This window comes from Lepidochelys olivacea (genome assembly GCF_965140295.1).
Source record: "Lepidochelys olivacea isolate rLepOli2 genome assembly, chromosome: 22".
NCBI classification, from domain to species: Eukaryota; Metazoa; Chordata; order Testudines; family Cheloniidae; genus Lepidochelys; species Lepidochelys olivacea.
In genome coordinates, this window is record NC_140432.1 from 17,928,725 (window position 1) to 17,956,643 (window position 27,919).

The 27,919-nt window shown below is 43.8% G+C and overlaps 1 protein-coding gene and 1 long non-coding RNA gene across 4 annotated transcripts in view; one reads left to right on the plus strand and one right to left on the minus strand.

The window, feature by feature from the left end:
- Window positions 1-27,919, minus strand: part of DRD2 (dopamine receptor D2) — a 67,338-nt gene that overhangs the window by 37,166 nt on the left and 2,253 nt on the right. The window contains exon 1 of one of the 3 annotated variants that reach the window (XM_084611811.1): window positions 25,207-25,268. The exons of 1 other annotated variant lie outside the window; for it this stretch is intronic. In XM_084611811.1, coding sequence (XP_084467937.1) covers window positions 25,207-25,253 — 47 coding nt within the window. In that variant the 5' untranslated portion in view covers window positions 25,254-25,268. Of the gene's footprint in view, window positions 1-25,206; window positions 25,269-27,919 lie in introns of those variants that run through there. One more of the 3 variants, XM_084611810.1, reaches the window with a different exon arrangement.
- LOC311511324 lies at window positions 145-27,837 on the plus strand. Its single transcript, XR_014709258.1, has 3 exons — window positions 145-212; window positions 24,371-24,470; window positions 27,104-27,837. It is a non-coding gene; the product is annotated as an uncharacterized lncRNA (long non-coding RNA).

Sequence of the window (27,919 nt, forward strand, 5' to 3'; positions counted from 1 at the left end):
GTATTGGCAAATCCCCTATAGAACAGACCTATAACAAGGTGGCCTGCTCCTTTAAGGGCCAGGGAGCCTGGGGCCAGACAGCCCTGCTGGGGGTGGGGTGGTCAGGTGTTCTCTATAAAGGGCTGAGACAAAAGGGCTACAAGAGGGAGATGAGCTGTTCTAGTAGGAGATTGAAGGGAAGGCTGAAGATGGTCTGGTCAGCACTGAGAGAGGTAAGGGGAAAAGCCAAGGTGGGTAGAGAAGCTGCTTTCATGAGCCTTTGTGGAGGCTTGAGCCTGATACTGAATCCAAACTGGGAAGGTTGAGAGACCCCACCTCACTCAGGGGATTCTGAGACAGTGGCTAGACTAAAGCCAGCCTGGCTAGGCAGTGCTGCAACAAGGCCTCTGCTTTCCTTAAGGTAAGACAAAGCCAAATTTGATTTATTAAATAAAGTAAGTGATCAAAATAGCAAAACATTTGCAAATATCAAGCTCACCTGTGAACAATGGGGTATTTTGTATTTCTCTGAGCTTTGTGTGCTTTGCTCATTCAGAGAACAATTTGTATGATAAACCTTGTAAATTTGTTGCGTATGGGTCCTTATTAGCTGATAATTCAAAAGGTGATTGTCTGACAGTCCTATCAATGCAGCTTGATGGCTCTACAAATGTCTTCTTGAAAACTGTCAAAGTGTCACAAATTAATTAAATGTTAGCTTAAGTGACTCAGTGTGAAGAAGAGAAGAATCTGTGCTAAATGCAGTAATATCACTGTTTCTATTCTCTCATTGCCCTTTGATAATGCAAAACTACCTTAAGAGAAGGCAGAAACTTGTGTGACATGCAAAGCTTTTTTTAAAAAAAGCCCTCAACAAAATTCCCTAAATCTGTAAAACAATTCTCTGACAATGACTTACTGTTTGCAGGCATCCTCTCACTGCAGGCCTTCCGGTGACGTTAATGGGTTTTGGAACAGGCTCGGGGAAGGCCACGCAGCCCTTTGAGAATAGAATGTAGTGAGCTGTAGCTCAAGAAAGCTCGTGCTCAAATAAACTGGTTAGTCTCTAAGGTGCCCCAAGTCCTCCTTTTCAATGTAGCCACTGACATTCAGGGCTAGTTTGTCATTTTTGGCACAACCTGAGCAATCCTGATGCCACTGCAGGATACACTAAGAGCGGAGCCCTAGGGAGCGTGACTCAAAGGTACAATTCCCTGCCTGCTTGCTCAACGGGGAGGAACAACTTGCTGCTGGTACGCAGATGTTGCCTGCATGGGCTCAGACACTTTGTCTAGTGTGAATGTGGGTAGAGTCAAAGTTCCACCTGTTCCCTGCCATTTCCAGGGGCAGACTGGACCGTGCCTGCTTTCTACTATAGGCCTGGACCCAAGGTTTACGTATATTGTACAAGGGTATTACTCTCCTTATCTCCTTTGCTTGGGCATGTATTTAGCGAGACCTAGTCTAGCCCAGTGGTTCTCAAACTGGGGGTTGTGTCCCTCTTTTAATGGGGTCACCGGGGCTGGCGTTAGAATTGCTGGGCCCGAAGCCAAAGTCTGAGCCCTGCTGCCCAGGGTGGTCGGGCTCAGGCTTTGGCTTCGGGCCTGGGTGGCAAGGCTCAGGTTACTCCCCCTGCCTGCCCAGGGCTGCAGTCCTTGGGTTTTGGGTTCAGCCTCCCCCCAGGGCAGTTGGGTTTGGGTTTTAGCCCTTCTTCCCAGGGTCGTGTAGTAATTTGTGGCCCCAGAAGGGGGTTGCAGTGCAATGAAGCTTGAGAACTGCTGGTTCTAGCCCCATGACTTCCTAAAGAGCTAAAAGATTCTAATTTGCAAATATACTATAGGATGTAATTTGTGTCTCTCTCCATAAAAATCTACCCCTTCAAAGCAAAAGATATAAAAGTTACCCAAGTGGTGGTTTATTTTCATTTCCATTCCTGGCCTGTTATGGAAGTTGGGGAAGAGAACAGATCAGCACTTGATTGCACACTGCCTCCCATGGTGTGATGGCCACGGTACCTTGAACTTGACCTTTATTTTAATTTCAGAAAGGAATCATGAGAATGTGCTCTTGACTCCCAAGAAGGGAGGGAGATTTGCATTGTTATTACTTTGCAAAGAGAAAATACTCCTCCGTGTCTCTCAGAAAATCACACTGCTTTACGGTAAAGCACGATTGTTCATAAACTGGCCAGCGATAAGGAAGGGTTTGGCTAATCAGCCAGCCGAGTCACCACCTGTTTCATGTACATGAGGAGTGAGAGGAACCAAACTTCTTTAGTCTCTAAACTATCAATTTATTCTCATCTCACCTGCCTGCAGGTGGGAATTGAGGGCACTTTGATAAATGGGCTGAAAGGTTCTCTTGCTTTTCAGTGTGACTTCTGTAAGTGCCTCTGTGCCCTTTGCAAAAATTGTTTTTACAGCAATAATAATAAAAAGCAGCTCTTTATTTCAGGATTCCCTGGAGCATCATAGTTGGGGATCTGTTTATTTGGCAGCGTAGAGTGACATCTGTCACCCTGGAGGCTTTACATGCATTAAAACAAAAAAATTATTGACTAGCTGCTCATTTGCTGAGTACTGGCCATGCTGTGCATGGAATGAGGCAGGGGTCTTGTGGAAAAACCAGTAGGTGATCATGTAACTAAGGACTTGTAACATAATGCACACATGAGGGATAACTTAAGGGTGCATGGGCAACCTTAATACTGGCATTTCCTAACTTCTGAGGGCTTGATTTGTAAAATTAATAATGTTCTTAAAGTAGTTTGTGTCTATATTTCTATAGGGTTCAGAGTAACAGCCGTGTTAGTCTGTATTCGCAAAAAGAAAAGGAGGACTTGTGGCACCTTAGAGACTAACAAATTTATTTGAGCATAAGCTTTCGTGAGCTACAGCTCATTTCATTGGATGCATGTAGTCTATAGACACTATACCTGAATGGACACTGGAGGAATTCTTTCCCTGGACCTGAAGAGCTCTGTGTGACTCAAGCTTGTCTCGCTCATCAACAGAAGTGGGTCCAATAAAAGATATTACCTCGTCTCTCTAATCAGGGGATTCTGACAGCATAATGTTAAGCATGGGAGTGATGACGTGTCCATTTTGAATCACTGACAAAAATTGCTATAAGGAACATTTTTATTTTTATTGCTGATAAATAGTTTTTTCAACAGGACAAAGAAGCACTTTGACAAATGCACCAAAAGGTTTTCTAAGTTGCCTGCATTTCCTTTATGAAAGCAGTGAAATGACAGTAACTGCAGAACAAACTAAGTGCAGTTGGTTAGCCAGAGCACTTTGCTACAGGAGATGTTACAAGGGGAAAAAAACAACAATCCAATTACAGCTCCGACCCTCTTTGTGCCTGGCAGCTCATCATTAACTTGGTGCCTGGGTTTGAATGGTATTGCCAACATCAGAGGCCTCAAAATAATAAGATGGTCTAGTGGTTAAAGCAATGGACTGAGACTCAGGATTGGTCGTGGCCAAAAAATTTCAGTTAAAACATTTTTAATGGAGAACTAAGATTGTGTAACAATTTTTTGTAGAAAGTGTCTACTTCCTTTGACATTTTTTTATTTTTTTCCCATCAGAAAACTGAAAACTCGCATTTTCATCTTAAAACAGATTTGTCCTCCCCCCAATTTTTGAATTTTTTTGCCCCTACATTTATTGCTTTCTTGGTGTCTGAAAAGCAGAAAGGCTTCAGATTTTTCAAAGCCTGGGCAATAGACTCACAGTGTTAATTGAGACCTCTAGGTGCTACCATCATACAAATCATCATCATGCTGTACAGTGGTGCAACTAATTGCCACAAACTTTTGCTGACCCAGTTTCCACCTTTGCTATATTCAATAGAGCCAGCCAATGTTTGACTATTGCTTTGAAAGCACTATACATAACTCGGCAATGTTATGTCCATGATACTGGAAATTAGGGTAGATAAGGCACATATTCAGGATAGGTTTCAGAGTAACAGCCGTGTTAGTCTCTATTCACAAAAGGAAAAGGAGGACTTGTGGCACCTTAGAGACTAACCAATTTATTTGAGCATAAGCTTTCGTGAGCTACATCCGATGGTTAGTCTCTAAGGTGCCACAAGTACTCCTTTTCCTTTTGCAAATACAGACTAACACGGCTGTTACTCTGAAACCTATTAGTATGCAAATAAGATATGTATGTATATTTGTCAGTTTCTGCTTCCTTTTGTCTCCTATGCTGGATTGGCTTTGGCTTGTCTGTATAAATGGGTTGGCTTGCCCTCTTTGCAGGTGATCGAGTCTCAGAGGGGCTCACATATCTGGGCGCATTGGCAAAGTGCTTTGCTAATAAACAGAGTGGTCTGACAAAATCAGTGAGTTTTGAATCTGACTTTGACAGGCTTTGTTAAGGCAGCTCTCAAAGTTTATCAGAAACTGCCAGTTACATTAGAATCCCCCATTGGAGTTTTGGGCTACATCTTTTGTACATTGTTGATTAAACACCAAACAAGTAGAGGCCAACTCCTACAATTTTGCTATACTCAGCAGCTCTCCATAAGCTCCTTGTAAATATTTTAAGCAGTATATTTGATTACGGGAAAGTGTAAGTTGCCCAGCCATTTGCTGCATGAACATTTTAGCACAGCAGGCCATGGTATTACACACATACTTCCAAATTGGCAGTGGCAGACAGAGCACCATATATGTGCTGAATGTGTTTTCATCTATGAACATCCTAGAGCACAGAACAGTCCCTAGTAGTGCTGCATCTGAGGATGACTGAAGATTTGGCAGGGTTTATTTTTAATGCAGAAGACCACTCAGACCTGTTGTGTGTGGGAGTTAGTTGGTATCCCTTTAAATAGTTTGGAAGCCCTGTACAGGGCCTCTTTGTTTTCACTTGCTGTAGCCAACGGACCCCTGCCAGAGCAGCAGTGAATGCACCCAGGTAGGAGGACTTGTATATGTTAGTAAATGAGGTGGAAGCCGTCTGTGTCTGTGGTTTCTGTGTATTCCTAATATTGAGTAGAGAGCATCATTCAATGCCCCACCTTCAGCATCTCTGCAAATGTAGGACTTTCATCTCTGCTGGGCCTGCCTTTGCTAGTCTACAAACTTTCCAGCAAACTGATAACCCATCTGCATTCTTCTTTTCTTAATAACCAAAGCCCTCTTCCTGGTTTAAAAAACTGGGTCTGTTGGCAATGCCAGTATTACTACTCTAATTAAACTTGTGGCAAACAAGACTGCTGTCTCACTGGTAAATGTATATTCACAGCAAAACATTTCATCTTCCGGGCAAGGTGCTAGCGGAAGTCTGAGTCATGAAACATTCATTAAGCAGAGACCTAGAGCTTCCCAGCCACACAGAGGGCTGACCCCCTGATATCTCATTGGGCAACATGTAGCATGAAATCCAGGCAAAGGTCTCGTAAGATACAGGTGTACATTCTTACTCTTATCCGGATCTGCTCTGTGACTTGTCTTTGGCCTAGTAGGAGGCATTGCTGTTCTTGTCCACAAGCCCCTGTTTCTGTGGATGCTTATCCTTTTTTTTCTTTACCATTTTGTCTTTCAAAATGACATACTTTTAAGACTGTTGCGAATTTTAAAGAAAACCACCCGCTAAATCCCTAGATGGAACTCAGAGCAGACTAAGGAAGGGTAGGGAGAAGGATGTGCATTGCAGTGAACCAAAACCAAAGACTCACATAAATCATTGGAAAGTTCCACAAAACTCTCACAGCCAGTTGCCATTTTGTCAATAGGCAGCACATGAGTGAGGTAAACCTGCTGGAATCCCACCCTTCCCCACAGAATAAGACAGCAGCTGCGTGGGATGCAGGGGGGCTAATCGCTATATACAGACATTACTGACTCAAGCCTGCTCTCAGAGTTCAGTGTGGTGATTCTGGTTGATTATTCATGGCTTACTCAGCCATGGGTCCAGCCACTGACCCATCTGTTTGCTGGGAACGTTCAGTTGATAGGCCGTCTCAGTGACGTGGCTCCAGAGTCCTACCCGAACATAAGCCATGGTGGAGGCTGCAGTTGTGTTCTCAGAACAGCCCTGCCTCCCTTTCCTAAGATGCTTCTCACGTGCAAGGTTAGCCAGCTGGCATGTTTCCTCTGACCGCTGACACCCAGATGCACCCACATTGTTAATGACTACAAGCCTCCCAGGACTCTTAGGGGAAGCTATTTAAAGATGGATTTACCTCGAAGGCATTTCTGCCTTGCAGAAGTAAATTCCTAAGCAATATTTACACACCGCGTACCACCCTGAATCACACCGCCTGTCACCTCTGAAAAGGCAGACTATTTTGGGGGCATTTGGAGAGGAAGGGTCCCCCCCACACACACACACTTCTCTTCCTCCAGCAGCATTGTAAGAAATGTGATGTAAAGGGAGAACAGACTCTGGAGAAGCATCTGGGCTCTGACCTCCCAACCCCCAGGCGTCTAGCAGGGCCAAGAAGATGAGTGACACAGATCTGTTTATTGCTTGAATAATTTATGCTGTGAATTCCTGAAGGGCAGCATTAGCCTGAGAGGAGAGAATCTAATGGCTTCCCATCTATTTTCCCAGGGTGAGAATAAGGGCATTGTTTACAGGCCTTGATAAGGGAGAAGAGACAAGGTCAACAGGGGAATGAATGGAGGGGAGGAAGGACCCAGCCTTAAGTCGGGATCAGGTCAGCACCCCCATGAGGATATCAGGGGTGCCACCAACTGTAAGAACAAGGGCTTGGGGGGCCAGTTCCTCACTGTCGCGCCATATGCTTAAGTTCACCAGCTGAGGAGATGGCCCTCTGTGAGCCTAGGAGAGATGTTAATGCACCAGTGCTGCGGTTGCAGATGCCAAGATCCCACCCAATCTGGCTCAGCATTTGATATTTCAGTATTGGCACTAGCCAGGCATAGCCCTAGTTCCATAGTGACCTTCAATAAACCAGTGGCTCACCAAGCACTGGGTAGTGGTGGGAGCAAAGAGCACAAAATCCAGGAGCTGTTTTAAGTGTGGGGAGCATGTAAACTTTAAACAGCTCTAAGCACTGACTGTATCTCTAAAGGAAGTTGTTTTCCCAGCCCCTTTCAACTACTTAAATCCATTTATTATTCATGTATTTGGTTTACTGCCTGCATCTATCTATCATATTATTCCCATTACTACAGGATTTGGGCCCTCTGTCAGTCACAGGTACAAGTACAGGATATTTTAACTCCAAGGATCGCTGGCCCCTGGTTCAGTAATATTGCTGCACGCCATTGGGGCTCTGCCTTGAGTCTAATTGAATATGCTCACTAGAAAGCGTGCACGTGTTCCCCAGCTATGTTCTATGAAGCACCAAGCACTTACACCTGTAAATGCTCAGAACTGCTATTAAAACTGTGTTTTGGGCTTGGATCATCCTCCCCCCTCCCCGCCTCATGGGCCTTTTGTGTCACTCCCTTTAACGATTCTTTTTGCTGGTGCCACAATATTTTCTACTCGCAGCAGTTCATTTCTTGATAATTGCACTGTTCAGAGCTCGCTGCGTTAATTCGGTAACATGAATCACATCTTCCCGGTGGCAGTCTAGGGAGAGGTTAGGGCACGGAAAACCAGAGTGAGTAGACACGGAACAGTGCTAATCTCCTCTCTGGAATCTCCTTGCGGGAGAGGGAGAAATTTCAAATCTCAAGAACCCCTGCAGGATGGGGAGATCAGACCCAATGGTTGGCAGTTGAATTGAGATGAAGTTAGTGTGGAAATAAGGTGTAAATTTTTAACAGTGAGGCTAATTATTGGAACAATTTACTAGGGGTTATGGTGGATTCTCCATCGCTGACAATTTAAAAATCAAGACTGGATTTCTTTTCTTAAAAGATCTGGTCTAGTTGAAGCGGGAATTAGTTTGGGGCAGATCTCTGGCCTGTGTTGTACAGAAGGTCAGACTAGATGCTCACAACAGTCCCTTCTGGACTTGGAATCTGTGAATCTAAGACAACCATTTTTCCACCCCCTCCCCCCTGCAAATGTAGTTTCCAGGACTTCCAAAATGACATCTTGTCCCAACCCATAAATCACTTAAACCTGTATTTTAAACTCCACTTCCATTGAGGAAACCTGAAGTGCACGGAAAGTCCTTGCAGACTTGGAACAGCAGCTGTGGCTGTGTGAGTCACTCTTTCCCCTTCAGAGCAAGGTGACTTTTCTATGAGCCCACACCTGGGTGATCCATGAAATCCGCGGTTTTGGGTGTTAATCAATATAGTTTCCACCAGCAATTTTCCCTTTCAGATGAACAGCATGTCACTCACTACCCACCTGCCTTTCAGAAAGAGACAGAGATTTGGCTCCTGCCTGACAGCTGGAGGAGAGACACCTATTCATCTTTCTCTGAAAGAATATGTGGGGATGGGGGTGCTTCACTCTTTGAGCATTAGAAGGTGGGGATTAAGAACCTTCTTTTGCTGCAGCTCTCCTGAATCCAGTTGGCTCGAGGGGTGTGGCTACATTGTGGACAGACTTGCGCCTCCCAGCCTGGGTAGACTTGTGCTAGCAGGGCTCAGGCTATCATGCCACAAATTGCAGTGTGGATGGTGCAGCTTGGGCTCAAGCCCACCTGACCCCTCCCCTCCTAGGCTGGAGAGCTTGAGCTGCATGCCAGCAGTGAAGGGGTTAAGGAGAATTGATGAGCCCAGTTAGCCCCATCCCACTATACCTACAGCCAATGTTAAGCCTGGAGGGGGAATAAAAGGAGTCAGTCGGATTCACTTCAGTTCAGGGCTGATTGGCCAGGAAGGACGGAGAGTTATCTCTGCCTGAAAAGCTTTGCTTGCTGAGTTAAGGAGAAACTGGCCTGCTAACCAGAACAGCAGGAGGAGTTAAACATCCCTGGTTCCCTGGTGTCTGAATTGAGCTGGAAGAAAAGGGCAAGGACACCCCAGGGGAAGGCTGGCGGGAGGCCCAGTATTGAACTGGGTTTGCTTCTTGTTTTAGAACACTTTTTGGGTCTAAAGCTCTCCAACCACCTTCCCCCCCCCAAGAGGATGGGACTGAAGGGGCAATTAGCCAGTGAGCTGGAGTCTGCTTCAGTGGACACTGGACAGAGACTTCTTCCCCCGCAGGGAGATCCAGGGTCGCAGCAGGGCACCTGGAAGGTACACAAGAGGATACTGCCTCAGCCACCCCACTACAGATATTAGACTTCATGCTTCAGGATTTAAAACAATCTCTAATCTTTAGAGACCGGGATGAAGCCTAACTGGGAGGGGGCGTGCAGATTATCCCACAGCTGCTACAGCTTCCTTTGAAACATCTGGTTCTGGCCACTATCCAAGATGGGATACTGATCTAGATGAACCTTGGTTCTGATCCAGTTAGGCAATTCCTATGGGCTTATGTCCCATGTTGTCCAAAGATCCAGTTGTTCCTTAACACTATTGTACATTGCCCATGCACTTGATTCCACGTGACCAGAACTGAGCCATTAATTAAACTAATTTAACCTCCTTTTTTGTTTGAATTCTCCTTGAGCTATTTAAAGCGTTCTGGAATTTATTTGAGTTTATCCATTGAAGAATTTCTGCAAATTTTTGATCTGTACTAGGTTTTTTGGTGGTGGTTTTAATTCAAATATTTGACATCTTTCCTTCCCCATCCCCCTCTGTTTATGTTGGTTGTGGAGCTGGTTGAAATGTTAAAGAATTATGTCCTCAAACGAGTTGGGGGTGAGAATGGTGGGGGGGGGGATTTAAAGATTTTTTTTTCTTTAATTCCCCTTCCCTCACATTTTTTTTTTTTCTATCCGATCTTGTCTGTAGATACCCAGCATTTGAGCCATACTGCTTAATTTTGATGGGATACAGTGTTGCTTTGGTTTCCCTGATTGGATAAGTATGTCTTCTAGACTCAAGCTTCCATCTGTGTTTGTCCAGCAGCCAGCACAGTGTGTCCTGACTGTGACTTTCTCTGCTAGGTTCTGCCGAAATAAAAAAACAATGGATCTTCAGATTTAGAAGTTCAAATATTTGCATCTCACTTATAACATCTGTTCATTTAAAATCTGATCGTTCTGTGAACATTCCTGCCAGGAAACTCATTTTCTAAAACTATTTGCCAAAGCAGTTAATTCAAGGGGGAAGTGAAGCAAGTTAATGTTTGTTTGTGTGAATACGTGTGAAAATGTGGTGGAAGGTTTTTTCCCAGAACCCCATATGACTAATGTTTGCTGTGAAGCCTCTTTTAATAGATCCTTTCTGGTCTGATTTATGGAGTGTCAATCAAGATTTGTCTGCTTTAGGCTGGCTGCTAGCTCCTTGTTTTTGAAACTAAAAGTAAACATTACATGACCCAGTGCTTTGTCTCTCAAAATGAGTGAGTAAAAATGCTGACATAGAGTAGGTATGTAGCAATTCTCCCCCCCCTCACCTCATGCAGATCTGTCAATGCTCTTCAGCCCTGATTTCTAATGTTCTTGGATAATCATTGTTCCCACTTAGCTCTGCCACTGCACCTTCATCCTGATTTGCAATGCCCTCATCCTGTTCTACACATGTCTAGCCTTAGAAATGTAGGGCTGGAAGGGACCTCAGAGGTCCTTTCATCAATGCATCCATGCAGAGGCAGCACTGCGTGAGTAAACCTGTTATGTCAATGGATATGTCGTTGTTCACCAGCTAAGATCTGGCTCGTTTGTCCTATGCAGTTCTCAGACTCTGCAGTCCTGCATTCTTGATTTGTAGCTCTCTATTAAAATTTCCAGCAGTTATCTGACTGGCCGCAGTTCAGGAGCATGTCCTTATTCTTGAAGAAACACTTACACAGGTGCTGAACTCTAACTCTTGCTGAGTTCCCACCATGGACTGCCTGGCCATAGTGCATCATGGGAGATGCGGAGACGAGGGGAGCTGAACTGCAGTTCTCAGGAGGCACCCTGGCAGCGTTTTCTTAACAGACATTTTGGAAGCTTTCAACCGAAAGATTAAACCATTTTGGTTTTGGGGGAGGAATGTCAGGTTTTTGACAGCAAAACTGACATTTTCTGCAGAAGGAGGACACTCTTCCAGAAACATTTAGTTTGGTCAAAAACCCAATTTCCCCCCCCCCCCCCCCCCAAAAAAAAAAAAAAAGCTGTTTGGTTATCCTAGCGCACCAACATCTTGACATTCCTTCTGGGACGGGGTGTGGCCCTGTTTGGAATGTGCACTGTCTGTCTAAGGTACTTCTCTGCCCCCCTCACAGTCCTTAACATATTTATCCTCCAAACTCCCCTCAGTGGTAGGGAAGGGTCTATTCCCTCATTCTACTGCTCAGAGACTTGCCCATGGTTGAACAGGAAGTTGGGGTAGAGCACAGATTTGTGCCAAATTCTAGGCTAGTGCTCAAACCCCTGGGCTGTTCTTCCTCTCTGTTCGCTTTATTCATCTCATGGAGGGGACCAGCCTAACCCATTCCACAGTGCATCTCTCTCATCCTGCTGTGGTACAAGAGAAGGCATCTCCAGTAGAATTGACACCAGGCCTGCCTTTCCTCCCACTGAAGTCATTGATGATGTTTTGATCTGGCCTTTAAAGCATGTGAAGCAGAAATATATATGTATTTGAATCTGTCGGGCATTCAATAGACTGCTGCTTATAGTGAAACTGGCCGGAGAATGCCAGGGCACAGACTGCAAGAGGGAGCATAGAGTACTCATTAGCAGGGTGCAGTGTTATATGGCATATCATAGCTCTCGCTATTGGGACCCATATTATTTAGTGTTGCCATTAGCAATCTGAGCCTGGTGTAAATTCAACAGAGATCCATTTCCTGGCAACATCCAACTGCAGAGGCTGGGGAAAGAAAATGCACATGCAATGCAGTGCAAAAGTACAGAGCAATGAACTCTCACTCCCTTCCATTCTGCACCCTGGGAGAGATCTTCCCCATCTGAATGTACAGCAGGGAGGCAGCCTGTGAAGCAATGAGGCATCCAGTAGCTGAGTTACTGCAAGATGCAATGTGACAGGACGTGCCATGTTAGATCACGTAATTCCACAGAGCATGGCCCCTGTGTGACTCATCAAGACTGCAACAAAACACTCATTAAGAAAGTGAATCGAGAAGGCAGAGAGCTTCCCACCTGTCCACCCTGGCCCCCCACACCCACAATATTCCTGGGTCAGTAGCAGTCTACTGACTATTCCCCTGGCTTACTTCACAGCTGTGTTCTGAGGGCCATTGGTTATGAAAGCACATCCAGTTGATAGCAGGGGAAGAAAAGCATCTGGGAGCAAATCCAGCCACTGTTTTTTAGAACGGGATTTTCCAAGAAGACCCAGGTACTTAGGCACCCAACTTTCATTGACTTCCAAGGGGACTTGGGCACCACATTGTTTTAGGCTCTTCGAAAATGCCAGCCTTTAACTCCCTATTCCATATACTGGGAGTGTAAAATTGGACTCTTGTTCCTTAGAATCCATCTGCTCCTGCTGCTCATTCCCCATTCAGACTCATTCACCTTTGTGGGTGACATGACAGTTCTCTCCAGCGTAACTGCTCCCCATCACCTGCTGCTTGCTAGGGTGGCACAAATAAATACAACAGAAGAGCCCTGCTATAAACTGCTGGTTTTCTACCAGTACTTCCAAGTGGTTGCAAACACACCTTACCTCCTCCCAAGCTAAGATGGAGTGAGAGCTCTGCAGTGTCTATCTTGTGGCTGTCCCATTCAGTGCTTCCGTCTCCCAGATGACTGCATCAACTCTCAGTCTGGCTCATTAGGATCTGGAAGTGCAATTACAGCACCTGTGCAGACCGTAACCTAACAACAGAGTCCGTTTCCAGGGTCCCAGCCTATTGCCTACAGCCCCCAGGCAGCACAGAGCAAACTGCTTCAGGCAGATACTTCCACAGGGAAAGTAGACTCTTGTGAATCTGAAAACTACCTGACCTTTCAGAGCAAAGGCTTTTTGTAACCAGATGTGTCACAGTGACCCTCCCTCATCTGCACAAGATCACACAGGCAGTGCTTTTGAATCTGGACTGGAAGTTAACAGAGGCAACGTTTTCCATAAATCTCATTTGCTCTAATCATTCGGGGCAAAATCCTGCTGTCAGTGATGCTGGGGTGGAAATTGGACCTGTCTGGAAAATGAGAACAAGGATTTATCCCTAAAGGTCTCAGATGCTGAAAGTCAAATGGAAGTAATGCTGAGGCTAAAAAGCCACCGTAATACTCTGTTTTACCTAAGCAGAGCAGAAACATGAAATGGGGCTGTCTTGTATTGCATGCTATCAGCCCAATCCTTAATACAAGCGAAATGCCCAGTGAGCACTATTCCATCTACTGTGTGCTGAGTAATGACCGGAAAGGACTCCATGCTTGGAAAACTTAAACTGGCTTCTGATGAAGAGAACTATTTGTACAGTACAGCAACTGCAGCTCCCCTTGGAGCAATGTGCATGCAGACTGATGCCTGGTGCCTCCTCCGAACTCTTACCACAATCTGGCTCTCCGTGGAACAAGCTCAACAGTATCTAAAAGCCATTCCGTAAGCCAGATAAAAGCCTTGAGACAGACTAACAATCAGTCTCCATAAGTGCATCCGTTCAGACAAAGAGCGACTCCATCCATTGTCTAAACCTCAGAATCAAACCACGGTCGATACACTGCCCTTCCACGAGGTATTTCTCCACTTCCTTGCATCCTGGCACTTCCAACTTTCAGTTGCTTTTAGAAGCTGAAATACTGGATGTTCTTGCTGTATTTTTCTCCTGGAGCTCTTACTAGAAAGCCTGATCTTGTAAGATTTCCAGACCCTGGAGATTTGGAGAAGAATCTGACATGATCCTTCTCTATTTTGGGCCATCAGCTAATTTTTTCCCTTAAAGATGATCAGACACTTTATGAAGAATTTTAGGAAACATCCTCCTTAGACAGCTTTGCTCTGCCATGTTTCCATTAGATTTCTTGACTCCTGGGGTTTGTTTTAATTTTGGGGACCTATATGTGGAAACAGGTAATCTGATTTGCTACTTATTGCCCACAGATCCCTCTGACATCCCAGTTACTATGGGGATAAATGTAAATAACTAGTTCACCTTTATGGATGATTAAGGTGAAGTTGGCTCAAGTTCTGACCTTTTGGGACTGACTTCAGCATGTAGGTGATGTTTGCACCTGAGGCACCAGTACGTGCCAGAAAGGGAAATAGCCGATCTCATTTGCAGGTCTGGCACATCTCTAGCATGGATAAAGAGCCAGTGCAAACATTTTGGATGGAACAGAGCCTGCCAGGCTGGAAGGCAAAGGGTTAGCTAGTTATGGAAATGATAGGTCAGAAAACACTGGGACAAATTCTCTGCAGGTGTAACTGTGCAGAAACCCATTGAAGTGAAGGGAGCTGCACCCAGTCACACCCGCAGAGACTATTGCCCACATTGGCCCAGACAATAGAAGTACACCAATCATTTGCAATCAGGACAAGTGAAATCCAGCTGTTAACAATTCATTATCAGTTGCTGAAGGCCATTTTTTCTAAATCACAGACTAAGGCCAGGTCTACACTACAGACCTGTATTGGTATAATTATATTGCTCAGGAGTGGATTTTTCACACCCCTGAATGACTTAGTTACACCGACTTGGCCCCCTGTGTAGACAGCGCTCTGTGAATGGGAGAGCTTCTCCCATTAATATTACCATTTGGGTAAGTGGATGAACTATGCTGATGGGGAGTAGCTCCCTGGACAACGTCAATGTCCAGGATTTTTTGCAGAGCAGATGCTGCAGCTCAGAAAGAGCCCCAATTGGTCCATTCCCTTGCATCTGCAGCTGCCGGATCCTGCCAGCACTGGTAAGGGGGGGCCCTCAGGGAGGTGCTGACTGGCTGGCGCTGGGTCCTGGGCCCAGCTGCCCTGCCACTCTGACAAGGATTGACACTGCCCCCCACCTCCAGTGAGTACCCCTGCTGCAGGTACATCCCTCCCCAGTGCCCCCTCCCCCGACTGTAAACCCCCCCCCAATACCTCCTCTGGCAGTGTCCTCTTTTGGGGAACCTGTAATGTGGTAACCCTACTCTCAGTGCAGGAGTGTGTTCACTTAAGCGCTGCAGCAGCAGAGGTGTGCTGATGCAGCATTTTAAGTGTAGACCGGCTCTGTAGACACAGTGGAATAGCAACGTGGGTGGAGGGAAGTAGTAAGATTTCTAGTTATGCTTTATAACCTAGACTAGTGGATGTATTTGGTTTCACCTAACCTGTAGGAAAGGGTCTGTTAAATGAAAGGGGGAAAGAATTACTCAAACCAAATAACTTAAGCTCTCGGAAACCATGTCTCCTGTAACTCATTCATTTGGGATCAGCTACTGTGGGTTTTGTGATGTGCATGAAAATGGCGGTTGGGAGAGAAGTGAACCAAACGGAGTTTTCTGAGCATGTGATTCAGTTTGCCTTTGGGTTTCGTTCTTCTTTGAGCGGAGCCCTATGGCATGAGAGAGTAGGCAGCTTTGAAAATAGAAATTCCTGGTGGTCTGAGAGAAAAATGTCGAGAGGAGGAGTGGCTTGCAGCAAGCATGTGACAGAGCAATGCCGGGCAATCCTCCTCGGTGCATAATCCATTGCAATTGCTACATCTATAAACTGTTCTGTTCTTCCTTAACTGCTAGTCCCAGCAAAGCTAGTTTCTGTCCATTTGTCCGTCTGTTTCCTTTCCTATCCCAAACTATCTGAGATCTCAGTCACACTAATTGCTTATCCTTTCTCTTGTCTTGATTTGCATTCTGCTTCATGAGATTAAGCAGCAGTTAGAGGAGATGGGTGTTTGGGCAAGTTCTTCTGGAAAAGGGTAACTACAGAGAAATGCTCCTGCCTATATGGAATCAGGGTGACCTCAATTTAGACAGAATTTAGGCTTGTGTGAATCCAGGCACTCGCTGTGGTGATTGTACAGGGCAGCAAGTAGCCCAAAATGACAGGCTGGTAGGAACTCCCCATTTTGAGAACCATGGTGGACACCCTAGCAATACTGTTTGCTCCCCGTTTCCTTGAAATATCTGTTGCTTCTCCCCTTACTGCAAATCACGTAATACTAACAATACTGACAAAGCCCTTAGACATGGGAAAGGTTATTCCAGCCATATGTGTTCAAATAAAGTTCAATTTGTCAATGCCTTGCAAAGCAGATCAGCTTCAAAGCACAGCAGTTATGCCGCAGCACTGAAGAGCCATTAGAAGTAATACTGTCTACTCTAGCAATAGACCCAGCTAACTGTATTGGGATGAACTTGACCTTGTGCAGAGGGGCAGAAAACAGTTGGTTTGTCAGATTTAAATGCTGCCCAGGCCTTGTGCTGATCCTCTCCACAGGGGTGAATGAACACTTGGTCTGTTGGACTGCCAAGGTTTTGTTTTAAAATTTAAAAAAGCTCTATGCAGATTTACTGGAATCTGCATGCAAAGTAAGAAATGTACACATGCCAAACTCTGTGAAATGTCTGTCAATTCATTACTAGGGTTGACATTGCCGTGGTTCCTGGGACATCATTGTGCTAGGTACTATGTAAAAGCATAAAAGACAGTCCCTGCTCCCAAGAGCTTACAGTCTCAATCAGAGGTGCCCAGCTTATGGCCCACAGGCCATACACAGCCCACCAGAGCATTTCATAGGGCCCATGGCCTACTTCAGCACAGTAGACTGATGGTGGATCCATTAGTGCTTTGTTGTCGGGTTTATATCATTTTAGTTTAGTTGTGTTTACTAGTTTTTTTTCCTGTGTTCTGTAATTCTAATGCACATTTTATGCACTGTTTTCTCTTTGTTTTTAAATAGACAATATTGTACATAGACTGTTTATTTCTAAATACATAAAAACAGTATCTGGTCCACACAAGGTTGTGCTTGGGTTTATCTGGCCCTCCTGTGTAATAAGGTTGGATACCACTGGTCTAAATATACAAAACAGCAGATCAACATTAAAGTGGCAAACAGGACTCTGGTGTCCTGAAGTCCCATCCAGTGCAGTCTCTGTGAACTCTGCTGTCTCTGCAGTTATCACTGGTAGTGAGTTGAATATTTCACAAACAATGATTTATGAACACTTTTTTTAAACTCACTGAATTTGGCTCACATGAGGTCATATTATTCGTGTATTTAGATGATTGCCAGGCATTTTTTTAAATGTCCACATATCCTGGAAGCTGTACAAGTTATAGCACAATATGTCATGACATCTCACTATTACATATTTTTTTCTTCTATTCTAAAACTTTCACTCATCCTATCAGGGAGCAGAAAGAATGCCCTGTGATGCCGGTGACCCGTCACAAGACAGATAGTGAATGCTGAATGTCTGAAGCAAACAGTTGTAAACAAACCCTAGGGTGAAAACTATTAATTTTGATTATGGGATAGTGTGTGTGTTTGTGTTTTGAAAATACTGTATAGGCTCAGTTCAGAGATGACTTGGTAACCACCAAAAAGGCTACATTAATCAGGTCTGAGCCAAGGCTCAGAGATTCCTCTGACTTCCATGGGCATTGCATCAGACCCTATTTCTCCACCCATTTTCAGTAGTGGAAATCAGGAGTTACTCCAATCGCCTCCGTACAATTACATTGATGTAAATCCACTCTCAGTGAGGTTCACTAGGACTCCAAAAATATTATGACCTAGCGGATAGAGTCCTACACTGAGCACTAGGAGTGTGAGGTTCTAATCCTTACTGTGACCTAGGGACAAGTCAATTTGTCCCTCTTTCTGTTTCCTTTGTCTGTCAGGTCTATTTAGAGTATAAGCTCTTAAAGGCAGGGACTGTCTCATAGTATGTGTTACAATGGGGCCCTGATCTCAGTTAGGGGCTATCATAATAATGATATCCATAATGAATATTTATAACTAATAGTTGGGACTGGCTCCAGTTATAAAATATGTATTATCCCTATCCATTTTATTACAAAAACTCATTAACAGAGCTCTATATATTCATGACTGTTTCCATCCCATTATGTTTGGGAGCATATAATCTTTCAGAGTCAAGTGCCATAAAGACCCAGTAATGTTTTTAATTATTGAAAGCTGGGTATGAGTAATAAGGCAGAAATGAACCACTGATGCCCTGACCATGCTGTCCTCATCCTCATAAATGAGGAATAAACGTGGCCCAGTTTGCTATTTGCTGAGGGTGACTCCAGCATAGAAGCCCAAACCTAAGCATGGGGGGACACTGGTGAACTGCTAAGCTTCAAGCAGGAGACCTTTATGTTCCTTCAGAGCTGATGAGAAAGTAGATTAAAGCAGTGTGGTAAGCACATGTTCCTCTTCACACACCTTATTATGGTTCTCTCAACCCACCCAGCAATATTGTTAACCTATCCAACTATACTCTTAGCCCAGCAGAAGCAGCTGTCCTATCTCAGGGCCTCTCCTTCTGCCCCTCCACTCCCACGAACATGATAAAGTTCTGTGGTGACCTAGAATCCTATTTTCAACATCTCCGACTCAAGGAATATTTCCAACACACCTCTGAACAACATATTAATCCACAGAGACCTCCCTACCAACACTACAAAAAGAAGGATTCTAGGTGGACTCCTCCTGAAGGTCGAGACAGCAGACTGGACTTCTACATAGAGTGCTTCCGCCGACATGCACAGGCTGAAATTGTGGAAAAGCAGCATCACTTGCCCCACAACCTCAGCCGTGCAGAACACAATGTCATCCACAGCCTCAGAAACAACTCTGACATCATAATCAAAAAGGCTGACAAAGGAGGTGCTGTTGTCATCATGAATAGGTTGGAATATGAACAAGAGGCTGCTCGGCAGCTCTCCAACACCACTTTCTACAAGCCATTACCCTCTGATCCCACTGAGAGTTACCAAAAGACTACAGCATTTTGCTCAAGAAACTCCCTGGAAAAAGTACAAAATCAAATCCGCACAAACACACCCCTGGAACCCTGACCTGGGATATTCTATCTACTACCCAAGATCCATAAACCTGGAAATCCTAGGCACCCCATCATCTCAGGCATTGGCACCCTGACAGCAGGATTGTCTGGCTATGTAGACTCCCTCAGGCCCTACGCTACCAGCACTCCCAGCTACCTTCGAGACACCACTGACTTCCTGAGGAAACTACAGTCCATCGGTGATCTTCCTGATAACACCATCCTGTCCACTAGGGATGTAACATTCCACACAAAGATGGACTACAAGCCATCAAGAACACTATCCCCAATAATGTCACGGCAAACCTGGTGGCTGACCTTTGTGACTTTGTCCTTACCCATAACTATTTTACATTTGGGGACAATGTATACCTTCAGATCAGCAGCACTGCTATGGTACCCACATGGCCCCACAGTATGCCAACATTTTTATGGCTGACTTAGGGGACAAGAGCTGAGGAAGCGTTGTTCTAACACCCCTACTCTACTTGCACTATATTGATGACATCTTCCTCTGGACCCATGGAAAAGAAGCCCTTGAGGAATTCCAACATGATTTCAACAATTTCCATCCCACCATCAACCGCAGCCTGGTCCAGTCCACACAAGAGATCCACTTCCTGGACACTATGGTGCTAATAACCAATGGTCACATAAACACCACCCTATACGGGGAAACCTACTGACTGCTATTCCTACCTACATGCCTCCAGCTTTTACCCTGACCACACCACACAATCCATTGTCTACAGCCAAGCTCTGCGATACAACCGCATTTGCTCCAACCCCTCAGACAGAGACAAACACCTACAAGATCTCTATCAAGCATTCTTACAACTACAATACCTACCTGCGGAAGTGAAGAAACAGATTGACAGAGCCAGAAGAGTACCCAGAAGTCACCTACTACAGGACAGGCATAACAAAGAAAATAACAGAACGCCACTAGCCGTCACCTTCAGCCCCCAACTAAAACCCCTCCAACGCATTATTAAGGATCTACAACCTATCCTGAAGGATGACCCAACACACTCTCAAATCTTGGGAGACAGGCCAGTCCTTGCCTACAGACAGCCCCCCCAACCTGAAGCAAATACTCACCAGCAACCACATACCACACAACAGAACCTCTAACCCAGGAACCTATCCTGGCAACAAAGCCTGTTGCCAACTGTGCCCACATCTATTCAGGGGACACCATCACAGGGCCTAATAACATCAGCCACGCTATCAGAGGCTCGTTCACCTGCACATCCACCAATGTGCCATCATGTGCCAGCAATGCCCCTTTGCAATGTACATTGGTCAAACTGGACAGTCTCTACATAAAAGAATAAATGGACACAAATCAGATGTCAATTATAACATTCATAAATCAGTCGGAGAACACTTCAATCTCTCTGGTCATGCAATTACAGACATGAAAGTTGCAATATTACAACAAAAACTTCAAAACCAGACTCCAGCAAGAGACTGTTGAATTGGAATTCATTTGCAAATTGGATACAATTAACTTAGGTTACCTTGCATAATGACTTAGCCACTCCCAGTCTCTCTTCAAGCCTATTTCCCCTTGTTTTTTCCTACCCCCTCCTCAGACGTTCTTGTTTAAACCCTGGATTTGTGCTGGAAATGGCCCACCTTGATTATCATACACATTGTAAGGAGAGTGATCACTTTAGATAAGTTATTACCAGCAGGAGAGTGGGGTGGGGGGAAAGAACACCTTTTGTAATGGTAAACACCCATTTTTTCATGCTTTGTGTGTATAAAAAGATTTGCTGTACTTTCTACAGTATGCAGCCGATGAAGTGAGCTGTAGCTCACAAAAGCTTATGCTCAAATAAATTGGTTAGTCTCTAAGGTGCCACAAGTACTCCTTTTCTTATTACAGTCCTGGCTCCCTGCATCTTCCCATTGGAGCTCAGTCCTGACAAACACAATATGGCAGTTACCAGGATTTGATTTTTGCAGTGAAATACATCTGATAGCTGCAGGAAGAGTCTCATGATCTTCTTCTAAATTTACATACAGCTATTTAACTCTAAAAATACTGGTGAGGTTCCTCTCAAGTGCAATGCTTCCTTGGTCTGGAAAATGTTTAAACAAAGGTTTATAGTGGGAGGGCAAAAAAGTTTGTCTAAATTTGTCCAAAAAAAAAAAGAGCCAGATTCCCAGTTTGGTGTAAATCTGCCTAGCTCCATTAACTCCACTGGACTATTCAGCCCTTGGTGTCTTTGAGACCTCCAGTAATGGGGTCAGTTGTGGATACTTATCCCACTAATATCTGGAGTGAGTCTCCATACAATGTCATATGTAGCACCAAAATGACACAAGGTGGGAGTAACTTGGACTTAAAGGTTAGTCTTCATATGTGATTAACCAAACAGTCTCAAAGTTCCCTACGTATCCTGTTTAGCTGCCATGGTTCACAGGCTCCAGACTGATTTTGCATGAGCACATCAGTTATGCTCCCCTCAAGCCTTTCTATTTATTTTGGCCCCAGGGGCTTTCCATATATATAATTTGTTCTGATGAAGCTTGGGACATCTGTCCAATGTCACATTGCAGAGATGGATATCCTAAAAGCAAGTAAAGCTACCACTCTTACATTTAATAAGATAACAAGAACAGGACTGGAGCTTGGCAATGTCCATTGACTGTGCTGTGGGTAATACTCAATAGTTTTGTTTGAATCAGTGAAGCAATTGGAGAACGACATTCTTCTCTACATCTGTATGTGTAGAATCTTAATTGGCAGTGGGAAGAGCTGCCTGCAGACAAGTAAACAATATCTCCAGGATACAAAGAATAAGGAATTCACAGATAAATGAAAGCCCCACATGTGCAAATGCTCTTTCACCCGTAATGATTACTCATCAATGTGGCATGGGCTACATTTTTTCCACAATCTTGCAAGTGGAAATGGATAGTGTTGTATTCTAAAAAATGTTCTGCTTTTTCCTGCAGAAAATGATGGAAACCAAAAATCTTGACTTTTTGGTGACAGGTTGGAAACCAGAAAACCAATTATTCCAGGGATGAAAACTGAAAAATGTCACCCCAAAACTGCCAAAGAGCAAAAAGAGTTTGGTTGAAACTTTTTGGGGAAGGGGGTCTCAGTTTTCTGATGAAATATGAAAATTTTTTGAGGGAAGCAGAAACTTTCCTTGAAAATTTTCATTTAGCCAAAAGCCAGTTTTCCATGGGGAGAAAATGTTTTGACAGAAAATTTCAAACAGCCTGAGTAGTTGCAACACTTCAGGAACAACATTATGATCAAGAGTTTGAAAACTGCCTTTGGAAATAAGACTCCTCTAACATCCCAGATGTGCCCCATAGGGATGTGTCCTTCTTTGACAAGGACAGTCAAATCCTCTTAATTGGCACATATCCTGCTGGAAACAGACATGCCAAATGAACAATCATTGAGACTCTCTGGGGGCTGCTTTACACTCAGCAATTTAAAACAATTCGTGAAATTGGAGAAATATAAAGGATAGACTATGAATCAACGTTTTAAAGAACATGACAGTGAAGTGAAGAAAAGCTCATCCAGCAACCATCCAGAGCTGGGAAAATACCTGATGTGAATGAAACCTACGAAGCTTGGGCCAGATCCTCATCTCGTTTAAAAGGGGCCAATCTTTATTGAAGTCAGTGCAACTACACTGATTTACACTTGCTGAGGATCTGGCCCCACATCTAAGGGCTTAGTCCAACTTTCAGTGAAGCCAAGGGGAATCTTTCCATTAAATAACTTTATCTCTACCAGTTACACCTATCCACATGCTAGCATTACCACAACAAATAGTTTTAAAATACTATTTTTAAACTATTTTGTGAGCCTTTGGATCAGAGTGTTTTTACTCAAGTCTTCACAGCAGCTAGGACAATGGGTACTTCTGTGCAACTGTAAACAAACACTACTACTTTCAGAAATTGTTGGTTGTTCACATTGCAGTAGGCCTAGGCACTTCAGTCTTGGACCAGGACCCATGGTGCTAGGTTCCTTACAAACACAGAACAAAATAATAAGCATAATAATACTAATTTGCAGAACTCTTCCTTAACATAGGGATTTTGGTGTTGACTTGTTGATTTCCTTAATTAAAAAGCTTTAATTATTCCTATCCATATATAATTCAGAAACTTTAAATAAGGCGCTTACACATTCATTTGGTGTCATTGTGAGCTGAAGTATCTGTTCAGTTGCAAACACATACTGCAAGCTTCCTTAACCCCAGGAAGAATACAAATATTCAGCTGGATGCTTGTATCCTAGGAAAAAGTGACTCTTGCTGTTTAACAGCATGACTCTGATTTTAGATGGGGGACAGGAATGGTGTCCTTATCGCTGTTTCTTTAAATTGAACCATAATTTTCATAGGCCAACATTTTCAAGCTTGGATGTCTAAAATTAGGCTCCTAACTCTACATTTAGGCACCCAAATAAATGGCCTAGGCCATCTGTAGCTCCCACTAATAATAGCCATGAGATTTGTGAGAACTCATTACTTCTCAAAACTGGGTCACTTTTATTTAGGTCCCTAAATAGGGAGTGAGGGATCCAGGTCTGAGAACGTGAGGAAAAAGTGGTCAAGGCACTAATCTAGGACATGGGACACCTAGTTTGAGTTTCCTGCTCCGCTACAGGTTTTCTGTGTCCTTGGGTAAGTTACTTGCCCTCTCTGTGCCCCAGTTTCCTATCTTTACAATGGGAATAACAGTACTTCACCACAATAAGTACCTTAAAGACTTGCAGTGCTCAGATACTGCAGTAACAGAGGCCAGATGAGTTCTCAAGATAATCAGAATCTTAAATTGATAAATTCTGATAAGGAATCCCACGTATTTGTGGGGTGAATAACCAGTGCACAATGGTAATTTAGATGGTGTGATATGAGTTAGTAAATGTGACTGAGTTCTAGCATTCAAGGGAATGTGAACACATTAACACTAATTCCATTTTGTAACACTGACAGATGCACTGCAAACTCTCTGTATAATTTTGATTACACATCCATGGTATTAGCACTTAGTCTCTTGAAATGTGTATTTTATTTTACTGCATATCTTTCAATGAAAAATACTTCAACATTTGAAACCTGTAAAGCAGCAGCATTTGCAATTGTAGGACTGAGGTTTGGGATAAATGAAACCACACACAACAGATAAGGAGCTATGAATCAATTAATTTTGGTTACAAAGCCCAGGCACACTCAATGCATTTCACTTATTCAGCTAATTTTGGACTGCATCCTGATAAGCTGTCAAACAGTTTTTTACACAGATTCAGCAGGTTAATTTAAAGCCACTGGGAACTTAAAATGTGACAAGTCATGATTACTCTGGACTACCTATAGGGCTTAACATTGTGTCTTATTGACTGGCTTTGTTGCTGCTTTTTTTGTCCAATACTGCATAACACACACAGCTGCATTTACATTTTCTGAATGGACTAATCATGTGTCTCTCTCTTTCGATAAAGAACATGCTGCCACCCACATGGAAAGCATCAGAGAAGAGTAAACCAGAAATAAAACCATTCCAGGGGGATGGAGAGAAATACCCACGAAGATAATTGTGAGGTATGTACAAGCAGATAAGTAACAGATCACTCAGGCACATCTTCAAAGAAATAATGAAGCTAAAAATATGTACATGAGGGACAGCAAGAGGAAAACATGACTGATGTGGAACAATTGAAAGAGGAGTTAATACTTATTAGCAACCATTTTAGATTGAATATTGGTTGGTTTTGCAACAGCTTAAGGAGTGATGCCTTTGATAAGACTTAAACAGTTGCCTTCTCCTTTAGAATCTAGTTAGCAGCATGCTGGAGAGTCAAATTAATCAAGCTTATTTGTGTGTTACTGAAGAATTAGCCAGAACAACTGTGGATGCTAAAAGCTTTTCCATGTAAGCTTCAGTGCATGGGAGAATCAGACCCCAGTCAAATCTCTCCAGTGCAGCTCCTAATTCTCCAAACTTTGTCTCGAATTTGTTTAGAATCCAGTGTACTGCTTCCCTTCCCTTATCCTGTCATCTTAAACTTGTTTAAATGTCTGTTGCACAAAAAGTGAGACACTGATATCGCTTACAGATTTTGCAACACTAATAAGAAATCAATGCACAGGGGCTGAAATTCACCCCTGTTCAGAGGGCCAATACAAGGTCAAGGCACATTTCAGTCCCACTCCTACCTATAGGATGGTGCATAGAGAACTACTCATGCATTTGATGTTATGTGCATGCTTAAATGCTTTGCTATATCCGGGCCCAAGTAAGCAGTGTTCATCCACTAAGTTTAAAATGACAAGGTACCTTAGGTGAAGAGAGGTCAGAGAGAAGGGTAGATTTAGCATTGGCATGTGCAGGATAAAGCAAGAACGTGCTTTGGCTGCTATGCTGTACCAGGAAGCAAGGAGATCAGGCTTATAAGTGCTAGTCTCTGTTTCTGCAAAGTTTGTAAATAGGTTCCCATGTAGCTTAATATTCTAGTCTCTTCTGGAGATTTTTTTCCCATAACTGGATGTTCTCTGTTGTGGAACCAACTATTTCAAATTGGCTACAGTAAAGAGTTCCTATTAACACTTTTGGATGCCAGTGGTAGAGACTGAGGGAAGCTTTGACATAAGTCAATCCATATCTGGGTGTATCTAGATCCTCCACTCAAAGGACCATCTGGGTTGTTATCTGAAGTAGAGAGACTGTTATCTGTCCAATAGGATTAAAGATTCTCCTTCCAATAGCATGAGGTTTCGTGGTATGACCACCGCACAAGAATAAAATGTTGAAGAATCAAAATTGAGGCATCCAAGACAATAACTGCTTCTGAGAGTAAGGTGTTGGTTGATCCTTAAATGGAAAGGGATTGAAAGATTTCATTCCAAGCTGCCTCTGAAATCAGAATATTACACTCTATGAAACTCCAAACCTTCCTTTAAAGATATAAAATTGAATAGGGAGGTGAGTCCCTTAACTTTCACCTTCCTATGAAAGAAGCTAAAGAAGAGAACATGCTACACCTCCCATAATTTTCCTATTATGTCTGCTTTATTAGAGAAAATAGAGGGTTTGACTTTTCTGTTGCTCTGTACCCTATTTCATTCACCCTATTTACATCTATGCAAACTAAATGTTAAAATGCTGATTTGGTAGCATTTCACACCAATGGGTGATTGTCATTTTAATTATTTCCTTAATAAAACCTGTTAGTACAGTAACTTATACCTGTGATTGTGTTTGTGGTCACTGTCCTTGGTCTTTGTGTGGTCAAGGAGCCTCCCGATGTGAGAAGCACTGAAGGTGGTTTTCACCCTGTTGAGCTTGAAACTGTAACAGGAGCTGAATCCCCACTCTGGTTTAACACCAAACTGCTCATTCAATTTAAAAAGAGGCTACACTTGGCTCAGGTGCAAACGGCTGGACAAGGTGCAGGGCAGTAGAGAATGAGACCATTAATGACTAAACTGACTCTGGATTGAGGGAGTAGAAGGGAGGGTCTAATTAGCTTGTAGCTGCTTAATAGTCAAGATTTGGGCCCTACCAAATTAACAGTCCATTTTGGTCAATTTCAGTCACAGGATTTTTAGAATAGTAACTTTCATGATTTCAGTATAAAGGGGTGGGGGTGTGGCGGGAGGGGGGTGTACTTATTTTGGCACTGCTGCTGGTGGTTGCACTGCCTTCAGAGCTGGCTGGCTGGAGAGTGGTGGCTGCTGCCTGGGAGCAGCACAGAAATAAGGATGGCCTGGTAGAGTATCACCACCCCTACTTCTCTGCTGTTGCCTGCAGAGCTGGGCCCTTAGTCAGCAGCCACCACTCTCTCCGGCTGCCCAGCTCTGAAGACGGCAACACAGAAGTAAGGGTGGCAATACCGTGACCCTCCTAAAATAACCTTGTGACCCCTCTGCAACTCCCTTTTGGATCAGGACCCCCAGTTTGAGAAATGCTGGTCTCCCATGTGAAATCTGTATAGTATAGGGTAAAAGCACCCAAGACCAGGTTTCACATCCATGATGTGTGGGTTGTTTTTTTTTCCATGGCTGTGAATTTGGTAGGGACCCAGTCATGGTTCTGGTGCTAACCATCCCATGACAATGATCCACTGAAGCCAACTGCCAAACCAATTGTCCTATTCAGATGAGAATTTAGGCTTCTGATGTTACAGCTAAGATGGAAAGGCTTTGTTTAATTATTCTACCTGCTTCCTTCCTAGTGTATAAAGACTGAAGAGGAAGTAAGCTACGGTGCCTTTGTGAGATCTCTGGGTATATGTGGAAGTTCATCTTTGCTCTAATGAGTTACTGGAGATACTGGGTCCACTTCTATACTGCTGTAACTCCATTCATTTCAATTGGTTCACTCCTGATTTACACTGGTGTACATGAGAGACGTTTCAAGACTTTTGGACCTCTGGAAGCCACCTGTGCTGACAAATCACTGATTCCGAGACACACCTTGGAAAGAATACTTGGAAATCCTGCTGCCTCTCCTCATAAAGGAGGAGCAATTATAGAATTGCTTTGTGTTAGATTGTGGCTTTTAGCAAAACCCTGCACAGAATTGCATTACTGCAGGAGTAGCCCATGGAGGCATTGACTGGGGCAACCCTGTCGGCCTCAGCTCCCCTCCTGCATTTTCCTAGGCACTAGTTGTTCACCACTGGTCTATAGCAGCAGCAGATTACCATCTTCCTCTTTGTGGACTTGGCTACTCCAGCCAGTGACCAAAAAGCAGGAGTCATCCCCTGGCCACTTGTCCCAGTCAGGAAGCAGTAAGTAAATGAGGATCCTAGCAAATGTGTATGTGCCTGGACCTGGGTAGCCCATATAAGGGGGCCAGAGATCCTTATACCCTCTGACTACTCTCTTTCACAGGCATCTAGGCCATGTTGCACAATCCTGCCTTTAACACATCTTGTAAATGACACTAAGGGGTAATATGAGTAAAATGTGAGCTGTTTGCTTCAGTAGTCATTGTATATTGACCATCCTGTAAATGGTACTGAATATTAACCCAGAGTCACTCTGTT